Source organism: Aulonocara sp. 'chitande type north' Nkhata Bay, linkage group LG1, assembly GCF_057382095.1.
Source record: "Aulonocara sp. 'chitande type north' Nkhata Bay isolate Kocher_YH1m ecotype deep benthic linkage group LG1, A_spYH_male_GT1.1, whole genome shotgun sequence".
In the NCBI taxonomy this organism is placed as follows: domain Eukaryota; kingdom Metazoa; phylum Chordata; class Actinopteri; order Cichliformes; family Cichlidae; genus Aulonocara; species Aulonocara sp. 'chitande type north' Nkhata Bay.
In genome coordinates this window covers 39,676,851-39,691,284 of record NC_141344.1, presented here as the reverse complement: position 1 = coordinate 39,691,284, position 14,434 = coordinate 39,676,851, and the positions used below count along the sequence as shown (strand labels likewise).

The 14,434-nt window shown below is 43.4% G+C and overlaps 1 protein-coding gene across 1 annotated transcript in view; it reads right to left on the bottom strand.

Annotated features, from left to right (window-relative positions):
* Positions 1 to 232: 232 nt before the first annotated feature.
* Positions 233 to 14,434, bottom strand: part of shank2b (SH3 and multiple ankyrin repeat domains 2b) — a 202,950-nt gene continuing 188,748 nt past the window's right edge. Inside the window, exon 23 of the mRNA XM_086295555.1 lies at positions 233 to 7,269. Within this exon, the coding sequence (XP_086151681.1) occupies positions 6,729 to 7,269 (541 nt within the window). The 3' untranslated portion in view covers positions 233 to 6,728. The remainder of the gene's footprint in view (positions 7,270 to 14,434) is intronic.

The following is a 14,434-nucleotide window of genomic DNA, read 5'->3' as shown; positions in this document are numbered from 1 at the left end:
ATAACTACTTTTACCTCACTGCTCTCCAGCTACGTCTTCATCCATACCAAGGTTGCTAAGCACTCGCTGTTACTGTGCTTAAGTAGGAATTTTTACACAATTTTTCTGATTTTCTCAATGAAAAAAAAAGGAAACGCTCTGGTGTAATCGTCTGATTATTCTGGCGATGCACACGATTCTCAGCCAACATACCAAAAACAAAGAGACCGTAATTGTGGAACGTACAAAGCAGGACAACAAAACGCAGTTATATGAGCATTCAGCGTCTGCGTAATAAAGAAAAGATGCTTCCTGTTATTCCAGATGACGGAATTTAGTTCATCCCCACAGACCGACTACCTCAGGTGTGGCTGGCTGCTTCTTAGCTGACACACAGACACTTAGACCCACGCACCAGGCCTGTACTATAAGGACTGAGAGGGATACAGTAGTGCAATATTATATTTATTTCTTACAGTGAATTTTGGTTGCCATACAAGAAGTTTTGAGGAATTGAGGGGGGAGGGGGAAGGAAGAGTGCAGTTACAGGAAAATTCTCTCTCTTTTCATTTCAGTAATTAGTTGACTCTATGATGATTTAATAGCACAAAATTACAGCAACATAGAAAACATGAACACAAGTCTTTGCACAAATTACCGAAAACATCTTAGCCTCTATGAAGACTTAATCAATGAGTAAAATCTATTCATGGAAAAAAAAACAGAACTTAATTGATCAAAAAGAAAAGAAAAAAAAGAAAAAGTTACCCAAATGTTGGACAATGAAAGAGTGGGAGCAGTGTTTTGACGGGGAGTGGGTTAGTGAGCCATGCCTGTGGTGAACACGGCCCGGTGAAACGCCACGCTACGGTGATGCTCTTTAAAGATTATTACTACATCTACTCAGCTCTACATGTCCACAGATAAAAGTGCTGAGTGACCCACTGATCCACAGGAAGGGATCAACAGGCACCGCACATCTTTTTGGTGGATCTCTGTATGTATACATACACACATATATATATATATATACGTTTCATATAGTTTCCTATCAACATGGCCTGCAGATATACTTTTAGAAATGTAACTTTTGTGTTTTTTAACAAAAAACCCAGACTCGGGGATTTCAAAGCCTGGGTTCAGTGGTCACTTGATTGGCCAAAGTATTACTACTGCAGTAGAGAGTGCATCTATTTTAGGCAACGCTTAATAAAACACTGACAAGTGATTGCATCATGATATGTAACTTTAAAATGGCAAAAGAAAACACAACCAAGGAGATTCAGTTAGAATAAATATTGCTTCTTACATAACCCATAAGTTTAATAATATCCACATCGCATCTACGTATATATGGTATTTCTGTTTGGCAATCCACACATCAGTGTTGAACAGTTTTTGTTCAGGTAACCTCTATAAAATTTCATAGAACTCTATACAAATCTTTAAAAATACTGTGCTTTTCTACCCCGCCTGGCACGCCACTGTACGTGTTTTGAAAAGAAGTTCAAACAGGAACAGGATTGTAGCAGCATTGTCCCGTGCCGGCCTCCGTACGGCTAATGTTCACAGAACACAGAACTTGTGTATGTTTCATTTGTCACCTCAAAAAGCAGCGCCTACGTGAAGCTGTGGAGTGCGACATGAACGCAAATAAGGGCAGAAGAAAACCAGATATATTTCCAGACACTGCTTACTGTCAAGCACATATCAACGCTCTATCTAAGAGTGCTCTGAAAAAATCTACTTGGAGAGAGCGCCTTCTATCTACGGAGCTGTGTGACTGACGGAGGTGGAGGGCGGAGGGGGGCGAGCTGGTTACAGATGATGACGGGGCAAATGAGACCAGTGCTTAGGTCATCAGGTCAGCTCTGACAACAATAAATCTATCTTCTTAGAATTTTTTTCTTCTAAACATCTGAATAGATCTATACATATAATCTAATAGACATTTTAATCCATTTAAACACTCTTATATACACGACAGCGCATACTGCACTTCTACTTCCGACTAACCCGTTATCACTGCTGGCAAACGCACCGTCTGACTTGGGTTTAAACTGGATCCTCGGTCTGAATCCTGCCTCTGCTGCGGTGAAACTATGGGACTCGAATCGAGCAGCAGTTTTCTATCCCTGTCTGCTCTCACGCCGGGCTCACACTGATGACCGCGTGCTGGCTTGGTCAAGTGATTATTCTCCGTTTCTTGCACAGTGGTTAGAATGTAGGAGACGGCAATGTGAACACATAATTATGTAAAACCCAAAGCTCGAAAATGGTTCAGCGTGATTCGATGACATCTGACTCCAGCTTGCAGTTAAGGACGTTTAGAAGAAAGTGTCCTGTTACGCCCTAAAGACAAAGAGTCTGCTTTCAGAGTCTGTGACTGTTAGTTTGCTTTAGTGCTGCTTGCCACCACGAAGGACTGTTCCAGTTTTTCCATTTTGAATCTGGTCAGATTTGAACTCAAGTTAACCAAATGCACACAGTTTATTATTATTTTCCTCATAAGCAAAAAACAGCATACAAAATGTTCCAATGATTCTTTTTTGCTCCATAAAAATGTTACTTATCGTAGCTTTTGAAATACCAATCACTGAACTGAAGTTCTTAAACGTTAGTTTGCTTAAAGCATTCTGGTATATTCAAACATGTAAAAGTTCAAAAGTAAACAAAAGAATGTTTGTAAAGGATTTCACACTGGAGTCAAACGCAACAAAACGCCATCCAGTGAGAACCTTAAGCAGCTCAGTATTTTGGGAAATACACACACCGCTTTCTTCCAGGAAGAAAATCTGCACCAGTCTTCTGTCTGTGAGTCGAGCTCAGGGAGAAATATCCACCTCAATAATCAAAGACAAGATAAAGGTCCTCACCAACAAATCTTTTCACAACCTGTGGCTCGACTCGATGCTAAGCTAACCTACTTTGCACTCTTTGCACAGAGAACTGCATGAACATCTCAGTTTTACCTACTTCTATAAGTCAATGCATTCTTCAACTGAGCAATTTAGTTAGTGTACCTGAGTTTGACTTTTTACTGTCTACACCTTCTAAAGCTGTAAATGCAGTTGTAAAAGAGAAACATTGTTTCTAAATGAGTGTCCTTTTCTACACGGAATCACGTGATATTCCAACCGATTATTATTGGATACTAACGTGTTGTGTCCGTGTATGTTTTGTCCGATATGTACGAAACCTTTTTTGTTTTATAATACAGAAAAAATGATCCTTCAGTGATCTAGAAACACGTGTGTGCTCTAAATAGGACTGACGTTTAAAGTAAAAATACTGATATTCACTAGTAACTGACGTGAGTGGCTGTAGCTCAGGAGGTAGAGCAGGTCATCCACTGATCGGAAGGTTGGTGGTTCGATTCCTGGCTTCCCCTTGTCTACATGCCAAATATCCTTGGCAAATTGCTCTCCGATGCATCCATGTGAGTGTGTGAATGTTAGCTATACATTCACGCACATCTTAGAAAGGTGTGCTTGGGTGAATGCACAAGTTGTGTAAAGCACTTTGAGTGCTCAGATGAGTAGAAAAGCGCTAGAACCAGTCCATTTACCATTTACTTAATCTTTGGATTAAGCGTAATGCTTCCAGCATGTCTGTCTCATAAAGCAAACACTTTACCAGACAGATGATTTACCAGTCCAGTATCTGGTACTGAGTTAGAACACCTGGGTCCTGTACCACAGCAAGTTCTACACAACCAACTTTCCATTATGTGGATTCACTCATCCTAACATTAGCAATAAGGATAAGTGGTCACTCAAAGCTGGTTATCAACTCCCAAAACTAATTTAGGGTTTCATCAGCACGGGTATATGAAAGGAGTGGTGTTGGCAGCATTTGACCAATCTGAAAGGAGCATTTCACTGGTCATATATGAGTCTTCTTCCACACAAAACGATCCCTGTGAGTGTCACCCACACCAATCAGATGATGATAAAAATCTAACAGCAAATGCAACATTGCTGCAAATAAGATGGGACAGCAGTGCTACAAAGCATGAATCTGGTGATTTCTCGCACACAGCTGCAACATTTATATTATTCCTGAATGCTCTCTCCATGCTGCTGTTTGTTTTTAAGGTGCACTTTAAAGATCTGAAACGTTAAACAGGAGTCATTTAAACATTAAATGTTACTGCCCACAGCCTGATAAAGGAGAAATGAATCTGACTGGTTGAACAGGTGCTCTTGTTGGGCGATCTTCATCCCAGTAGCTGCAAAAGATATCTCGCAGCAGATCAGAATCAAGTATAACAACATTTTACACGTTTTCTAAATCACCAAATTTATATGCGCACATTCGGGGGACAATGGGAAAGTTTACGCTTCATTCTGTGGTTGTACAAGCTGCACATGTAAAATGTGTTTCCCCAGCAGAGAATCTACAATCTGTAACCTTCTCCTGACAGTTTTAGTTTTTATTCTTTCAGCTGCAGACTCAGTGCTGTTTAAGGGGTTTGACAGATTAAATATAAAAACAGTTCAAAGGCTTAATGTGTGCAGAGATGTCATATGAGGACAGCAAGTACAGTGTAGGTGTCCTGTTTTAGGATGCAGCTGACGGATAAAACATTCAATTATAAAGTAATATCTACAAATCTATATTTATTTCTGATAATCATCAGGGAAGCGCAGAGACATTAGGCACTGCTGAAAGACTTTAGTCCCTCCTACTCTGCCTGTAGAGGTCAGAGGGATCCTGCTATTTTCTGGAGAATTGATTGGTCAGTAGCCAATGACTTAGGTGGACATCGTAAGTTACCATAGCGATGTACCCCAGTATGATGTCAACCACCTTTGCACTACAGAAAACCAAGAGTTAACCCAGAAGTTACTTGGATGGCCTAAAATCCTGCTGCACAGTACAGGCCTCTGGTGGCCTTCTCTCATTTTTGTGATTTAACGATGCAAACAGCCTGTAGGTGCATTACTGCTGTCCGGTGTTATATCCTGCTAAGGACCAGGAAAAACAAGGGAAATGTATATAAACAAACTACAGGATGATGTCTCCTAGCTTGGATCCAGTGTAAGAATCCTGTCAGCACTATCTGCAGTACATTTATCAAAGTAGCAAAGCCGAGTAGTTGGTACTAGTTTGTGAAAGACAGTCTCTCTCTTGAAATGACAAAGTTCCAGTTGAAAGTCAAACTCATGTGAAAAACTTGACCATCTTCTCATCATCCCACACAGTGGAAGCTTAGTAAGGTTTAGACCACCTTACATTTGTTGGTTGATAGTTTTCCTTTGTTTGAATAAATGCGTGTTTATGCGTATCGATGTGTCATATCTTCTGCTCTCATTGAAAGTGAGCATAAAACAGGTGGACGGATGTTTTGCATTTCACTCCAGCTCTCAGCGACCAGTAAGAGAGCGATATCGATCTTTCTATTTCACAGCAAGAAAGCGAGTAAGTGGATTTCCCAAAATAATGCACGAATGCTAGAAACACACAGTGTAATAACCACTCTGTTCTACCACTTACACACAGGGTGTCTGGTACGTTAGCGTTACTGTGGGCCATACTGTGGGCAGGTGCCGACCTGCTGTAAGTGAAGAAGATTTGATGGTAAAAATACAAAAAGTAACACTTTTCGTTTCCCTATAAGTGCCCTATATAGCAGATTCATAGAAATAGTTAAATGGACCTTAATGATATTTTGGGTGAACTATTAACACACACACATGCACACAGAAGTAGGAAAGGAAAAACCGAGAGAGGAGAAGGACGCACTCTCAGCGAAGCTGGCACAACCATTTTCCTGTTCCAACATCTGTACGTCCATCTTGCATCCTCACCTTGGTTTTTCTTGAGTCACGAGGTGGACACCGAGCAGGTGCGGACTGCCGCAGGACTTCACGGACCCAGCTCGGGCGCAGCTCCTCCTCTGGTGACCACCCCTCTCCACACTTTGATCTTTGTCAGGGAAGAAGGCCATCGCAGTAACTACACGTGTGTAAGTGCTCAGGATGTAAAGACTGTGTGAAATCTCATTCGTCAGCTTGTGGCACTGTGCAGAAAGTGTGTGTGTGTGTGTGTGTGTGGATATGGTTTAGTATTAGTTAAACATGTCAGCAAATGCTGTTGTTTTGACACAAACAGGTGAAAAGCAAAAAAGAACAAAAAAGAACAAAAATGAAGTCTATCTCAAATTGTTCTCTACAACCTTAGATGCACCCAGAAATATAACTCCGGTAGGACTCTAGTGAAGAAATATTCTCTGAACAAACTCTAGCAAAGATAGAAAAGGAGCAACGACCAGCTCAGCTGGGTTTTCATGCACCCACACCGGGGTGTATGGAAAAAGTCTTGAGTATCCAAAGCAGTCAGGTGACCACGAGTCTTTGTGTGAAGAAACTTCCAGACAAGTGTTTTTTCCCAGTGTTTCCAGAATATGTTTTCTTTACAGTCCCACATACTGTCCTCCTTTCTCTCGCCTTGATTTGACATAGCAGCTATTCTCTTCTTTCTCCCCCTGCAGTTCCCCCAAACATCCCATGATCCCCTGATGCTCAGGACAGTGGGAAGCAGGAAGAGGGCGAACAACACTGGAGCACTGAGATGAGGCCGACAGCGGAGGATGGGAGGAGACATACACAGCAAGAGGCAGCATCAGCTTGGACAAAACTTCCACCCGGTTCCACGTCTTGAGATTATGTCTGATGAAGAGATTGGTAAAAGTGATTCGTGACACCTCCCTCTCCTTGGCCCTGACTCCACACGTCGCCAGCCCGTCACCTCGGGGCTTGTCTGTCCTGCAGCAGCTTGAGGGCCCTCTCAATGTTCATGCGGTGGCCCACTCTTGTCACGCCCAGGTCTATCAGGTCCTCCTTCTGCAGCGAGGGCAGATGAGCACCCTCGATCTCATTGTCCAGGAAAGCGTCCCTGTGCTCCCCCAGGTTGAGACTCTCCAGCCAGTCCGCCACGTCGTGCTTGCTCCACAGCTCCATGGGTTTGGAGGCGAAAGGCTTGCCTGAGGCTGCCACGGCCTGCATCAGCGTAAGTGGAGATGGAGAGCGCGAGCTCCCGCTGCCGCCACACGAGGAGCTCAGGCTGTAGCCGCCGCCGCTGCCCAAAGGTGGGGTTGGCAGGCCGAAGACATCTGTGAGGGTGGGCGACACAGAGGGAGGCAGTGAAGAGCAGGGGGTGAGGGAGGACGCCGAGTCTGGAGGGCTGCAGGGGTGCGTCTGGGATGGGAGACTGCTGGGAGGGGTGGAGGTGAGGGTGGTAGCGGCGGCAGCATTGTTACGCATTCCTGAGTCATCGGTAGGAGGCCTAAGAGGGACAAAGAAGAGATGAGCGGTTAGTTCGGGTCAGACTGAGCCAACATAAAAGCCTGACATAAATAACACAGCAAACACTTTGCATTTCTTTGGCACTTTAAGGAAACGTGCAATAAATGTGCAACTGAAATCATAATTTAAAACCTGGATTAGATCTTAGTCAGACTCTATTCAGTCCAGTTCTACGTTTACAATAACATGTGGTTGCCACAGGTTGCTAACAGAAGCTAACAGCAAAGGCTCAAAGTATCACAGATTAAGAAAAACCACTTTGCAACATGAAGGTAGGTCAGGACCCTTGAGGATGCAGGCGTATCACTGTCACAGTCTGCAGTGTAGAGACTCCATGAAGGGAGAGTTTACCACAAAGTGCAAAACACTTATTATCCTCGAGGCCAGGAAGGCCTGGTTACACTGTGACTGCTGGCGCTCATGCTGCAAAACTGACTGAGCAATGACTCAAAGCAATTCTTCAACGGCATACTTTTCAGTCACTAAAGACTTGCAAATAGTGGAATAGTGCAATACTCCAAAAGACCACAAGGTGGCACCATATGCAAACAGCAGGTACACAAAGTCTGAGGCCATTTTCCAGTTCTCTGGTTATTTAGTTAGCTACTATGAACTTGTTAGTGTATCTTTGAACTAACACACCATTATTGTAATATGAGCACAAGATGTGATCATTAAGATCAGGTGAAAAATCCAGATTTTCTTCTTCTGAAAATGATTTAATGCAGAAATATTAAAAGTACATCAGTAATGCATTTCTCTTTAAACTGCGTATCTCTGATGATTTAACGAGTATTTAGTAAAGCATTAAGAAAATAAAGAGAAGCTGAAGTGAAACTAATAGTAAATACACCATAGTTGTGGGTATGAGCTGGACCGGTAAGCTCACCACATGTAAGCTGGAACAGGTCCCGATGACCAGCTGAAGGCTGCTTACAGCTAATGGATTATTCTCACTTTTGCATTAAATTTGGGATCTTCGAATAACATTTCTTTCAGCTGAAATTCATTTTTTAAGAACTCAAGTAATTTCATTCAACCAAAAAAGCCCATACAGCCTTCATTCCTCGTTGCAGAAAGGATTTTCTAGGCCTCTTAATATGTATGTGCAATGGCTTATCACATGATTATGACATAATTAGTATAGCAGCTTTAATAACGAGTGAGTGCAGGCTTCAGCATTCAGAAAAAGATGCTGCATGCTGAGAGTGCCGCAGCCCGAGGGAAGCCGGCAGTGTTCACACCACCCATTGGCTCTTAATGGATGGATGTCTACCACAACAATGTGAGGAGGGGAAAGGTTAGCCACTCTCATCTTTTTATAGCTATTACAGCATGAGAGAAGCTAAAATAATAGAATAATGAAGTTGCCTTTTCGACCTGAAAAATGTACACTGTCAGCAAAGAAATATTAATCAAATTTCCTCTGAAAGAGGCACAAACATTTCAACTTGTTAGTTTCAGACACTGTGCTCCAAAACAGTCACAGGAAATTGAAACAGGGAAGCTTAATGCTAATTCTTCTTGGTGTTGTGGCTTTATTTAAAGCACATAGTTGAATAAGCGTAGACCTCATTATCCTAGTAATAATCCCGGCTGTCACAGTACTGGAAGATGGGATCATGATACACTATAGCTCACATTTGTACCATGTTTTCAGTCTTGGCTTGAGAATTGCTGAACTTTACTTTACAGAAAGTTGCAGTATAAATTGACAACTCACAGCTGAGAAAAGTGCAAGAAGGTCTTTACACAGTCTGCGGTGTCTTTCTTATCGTCACCAAATTCCATCAAATGACCAAAAACAAAGAACGCATCCCACTGTGTGCGTATCAAACCCCGCGCCCTCCCGAGGCGTAATATACCAACGATTTGTCAAGTCCCAAGGTGACCTTCTGCGTTCTTATGCTACGCGCCGGTTTATGGATGAAATCCAATAGAATGACGCTCCCGCAGTTTACACGTTCCAGCCTTGTATTCCAGCCCTAACCTTAGCCAGCACTTTAATGACGTTAGATAGTGTTTTCCAAAGTGATTTAAGTAAAACGAACATACATATGTGGGTTCATTCCAAACGGTTCTCATGTTTCCTCATTTCCCCGATCTCGTAATAAAGGGACTAGAGTTGAGGCTCAGGTGTGAAATGTATAGTTTTCAGGGTTTTTATCGGTTTTCAGCGTTATTTTGTTATCGTTTTTATCGTTTACTCGGTTTTCCTGGGTCTTTTCATGTGTGTTATGAATAAATCTTCTTTTTTTCGGTACCGGTACTAGTTTCATTTTGTTGTATTTATCCGCGACACCTTAAAGGCCGGTCCATGAAAATATTGTCGGGCATAAACCGGTCCGTGGCACAAAAAAGGTTGGAGACCGCTGATATAGCAGCATATAGGAGCATTCCTAGACTTCTGTTAGCCAGCTGGTCTGGTTATGGTCGCTGAATAAATCTTAACCCTGGCAAACAGCCAGTGTCAAAGAATTTATCAGCAAACTCACCTTAAAAACTAAACAGCACCATACAAGAGTCATTGAGCAAAATACACAAAAATAACAGCATAAGATAGAAACTGTACAAACAGGACAGATGTGAAGTGATCGTTGCTGCGTGGATAACAGTGGTAGGCTTCTGTGCTCACCCAGAGCTCCGTGCCTGAGATAATCGTATCATATCCTCTACGTCTGAAGCCGGAGCTTTTCATTCACAGGGATCATTTGTACATTTACTGGCCTCGTTATATATATGTATATGTTTAATATGAGCATTCACTACTCACACAGCATATATACATGACAGAAAATGCGACCCTTTCTGCTCAACTTTCTGCTTCACGTCTGTGCAGAGCCTGAATAATGCTGTGGGAAAAACGATGTAAGACTGTCACACAGCTGTGTACCAGTGTCTTAGACGTGCAACAAAAGCCCTCATTTTTGCACAAAAAGTAGGCGATGGATTGGCTGATTCTCTCAGCCTGCTTTGAATTGGTGTGTTCATTGTTGCCACTTTTTCCCCTGTTGTGCTAATTTGAATGAACAAAAGCAATTTTATTGTTCCTGTACTGAAGAGAAAAACAAACAAAGAAAAAAACAATTTAAAAACAGCTTCACTGGCACCCTGGTTACTGAAGGCAGTCATTGATCCACATCTTTGATTTGGCCAAGACTTCGTGCTGGATGCCTGTCCTGAAGAAACCCTCAGCATTTGGCCTCGCTTGGGTCTGCCACTAGGAATATACCGACGTATGCCTCCTTGTGACTGGGCCTTTCACATGACACCCTACTACTCTGACATCTTTTACTTCCTACATAGTAAACCTGATGAGGTTATCCATTTAGTTGATGCAATCAGTGAATTGTGGTAGATTCTAAGACTTGATTTTCATCCACAATAAACTGGAAGAAAATTTAGCTACCTGAAGCAACAGCTGGCTGATGCTCCTGAAGTGGGAATGGTATTGTTAATATGCAAACTGCCGTGACCAGTAATCAGTGGCCATGACAATTTGCCTATTAAAACTGATGAAACTGAGCTCATGGCGCACTCTTGGTTATTGGTGTAAGTTTTGGTCATTATGCAAATGTGCTGTTGAAGAAACCTGCTGTCAGCTGAGACCGAAGAAGTCGTGTGGAGGAGTAATTAAAGATTCCTCTCACTGAAAACGCTGCGTCCAGATGAACAGAATGAACTTTCTGGAATGGTTGAAGCTAGGCTGAGAAGAAGGTGAGGGTCAGTGAGCAGTAGTGCGGCTTCCAGCTGAAAATAAGCACTGCAGATGTAATGTTTGCTTTGAGAGTGTTGACAGAGAACTATGTGGATCTAGAGAAAGCATACGATAGGGTGTCAAGAGAGGAGCTGTGGCACTCCAAGAGGAAGTCATAGAAGTACGTGAAGGTCTTGCAGGACATGAGGACAGTGAGATAATGGTGACAGAAGTGACTGATGAGTTCAAGGTGGAGGTGGAATTACATCAGGAATGATCTTTGCTGTTGGAGAGACTGACAGCTGAGGTGAGGCCAGTGTAGCTGTGAAGCTGCAGCGAGCAGAGCTGCGCTGATTACAAGGAGCTGAGAATCACACCCAAGATGTGGTGCAGTGGGAATGTATATTCTGAAGAAAATCCTTATGTCACCGTTCAACCGAGCCAGTTATTAAGTAACCCGACATCACAACAACCAAAAACAAACACACACAAGTGTGTGCTGTGTAAATCTGAATGAGTAAGAAGCATCACCATCACACATTACCTGAGGCTCCAGATGGAGGGTTGTGACGGCCATGCTGGACTGTGGAGCAGTGAGACACCCCCCACCCCCACAGCACACAAACACACATCAATCCATGCAGAACCATCATACCTTAATTCAGTTTCCCCTGAGGATTCAGTTTCCAGTTGAGTCCTCTGCTAATAGATTGATTGAATTGTCAACACACAGTTTGTGCGCACACTGACTGACTGCACTGAGAAACTGCGCCAGGAGGCAGAAAGCAGTCCAAATCTGACCTCTGCCCTGTCAGACGGACTTTTCCCATCAATTTCTCTGTGCTATGTGTAGCCTAGATATTGTTCTTTCCTACTTGTAGCATATGGAAAGGCCCGAGGGGAAGTGAACTAGACTAAGGGGGTCCTTCTGCCAAAATGGAACTAGGCCAAAGTTAAAGTGCTGCTTCCCTGCTTCTTAGTAAATAAAACTTTCACTTTATCACAGCGCATGTTGGATGGATGAGATGGAAACAGAGGACACCATGTTGACCACAGAGAAAACTGCACACATGAAAGACAAAAGAAGAACATGGGAGAACACCACATGTTTTAGAAACAGGTTTTACTCCACTGAAAGGTTAAAAATACTTCATTCGAAGCCTTCCCAGTGTTTCTCTAATTGCTCTTCTATCATCTGTGAAAGACTTTTTGTTGCAGGTGTTAAACTGATGTGAAAAGCATGTAATTGGCTATTAAGGCTGATTAGCGCAGGGTCTTCTTTAGCTTCGCTGACCTTAATTCCATTTCTTGCAGCTACAAAGAGTAGCACATGAAAAGCCGAGCACAGCGCTCTGCTGTGTAGCAAAGTACTGTGGATTGCATAACCTCAGGAGCCATCCACGATTTATATAGTCCAGATTAAGTTATGAATTTTATATTCTGAGAAAGCCGGACATCACACTTCCTGTCACAAGTCCCAATAGCTCCATCATGGGTAGAATTTGGGGGCACTAAATAGGTCTAAATTCCATACAGAGGCATTGTTAAGCCAAGTCCAGCCAAGTAACTGACAACCATATGGAAGCTAAGGTATTTACTCTATTGTTGGAAAAAAGGTAGAACAGTGATCACTCCCTAAACATGACACAGAGAAATCGTGCATTGAAGAAACCTCACCCTGAGCCTGTAGGCCAGGGGTGTCCAACTCCAGGCCTCGAGGGCCGGTGTCCTGCAGGTTTTAGATCTCACCCTGGGTCAACACACCTGAATCAAATGATTAGTTCATTACCAGGCCTCTGGAGGTCATTTAGCCATTTGAATCAGCTGTGTTGCATCAAGGACACATCTAACCGGCACTCAAGACCTGGAGTTGCCCCCCCTGCTGTAGGCATGTGGCTGAAACATTACACCAGGCACTTACAGTCCAAAGACATCAGTGTTAGGTTGTTTGGTGGATCGTAACTGGCTGTAGATGTGAATGCAAAGTAGATGAAGTCCTGTGTGGATTGAATAAATTTCTGTATGAATATTTGTGAACAAAGTAATGTGGCTGGGCCCAGAGAAACACTATATGTTCAGGTTATATTAACTAATGTAAGTTAATGTAACCTGAATGTCTGTGACCTGTTTGCCCAACGATCACTCAATCCAGCCAAATACAAATCTTACACTCTGCATTTCTCCCCCACACATAAGCACCACGAACACGTGGCCTCTGCTGAGCACAGGGACAGTGCTTGCTTCCCATCAGCTGAGTGACTTTGGTACAAGATGATGCAGTGCTATTGATATCGGTGGTGGGAGACCTCACCTTCACCACGCCCACGCATCGCATGACACCCTTCGTCTTTCTAGCACACACCGGCTCGTGCATACAGGGTGGCGCTCACTGCCATGCACAGAAGCCTTTTATAGAAGCCTTTAATACGCGCTCTCTCACACAGACTGACACGGGTTACGTAAGGATGGCCTACAAAAGCAGCGCAGCACGTGACCTGCGTGAGATGATGCTGAGCTCTGCCGAGGGTTAGGCCTGCCATCTCTTGCTCCATCTCTCTCTTACACACATGCACGCACACGCTCGCATATAAATCTGCACCCCTCCCCCGACTCAAACTGACATCACTGCAGGCCTCAAGGCTGCTCTCATCAGGCGGTTACTAGGCAACCGTTTCGTCCACAGGCACAACCAACGCACATTTAATCTGGGAGACCAGGAGAGAGAGAAGTACAAATATCCAGAGAAGAAAATCTGATGTTATCACCGCTTCTTTGGCTGATTCCAACATACCAGAGAAGACAGAAAACCGAGAGAGGGAGAGAGCTGTAGAGTGTGCACAAGAATGAGCGAGAGAGCAAAGGATGCAGTGACAGAGGGAGAGCATGTGTGAATCTAGGCCATGTTCTGTGCATTTCTGTTGCCATCTGTTTGACGGTCACAGAAACAGGAGCACCTTCACCCTCCTCGGGCTTCTTCAGATGACGAGGCGCTCTCTAGCTGCCTACAACCGTATATTCTGCTGCGGCGCTTGGCAGCCTTCTCCACCACACTAAGTAACGCAGGCAATGCAGGCAGATAATCAGAGACCCTGGTGTATACAACAGAGCAGGGTTTAAGCTGACACGAGAAACAAATGCATCGGTGCGACGATTGAAAAGCAGTTACAAATAACTCACTGACTTTGGCGAGAGCGCTGCAGTCACCTCTAACCGAGGAAACATCTGGCTCTTAGATCCAGTAAAGGAACTGATCTGAACACATTTAGGTTTTTATCTTGTAGAGAAGATAAAGCTCATCCTGTCTCATCCACAGATATCATCTCTAAATGCTGTTCTGTAAGTATCGGTGTTTTTGCTGATGAAGGCTTTAGTGGACCTCTGTGTAGCCACTGATGTGATTTTATAGGAATAAACGAGGTTTGCTTTTACATTTTAGAGACATTTTAAG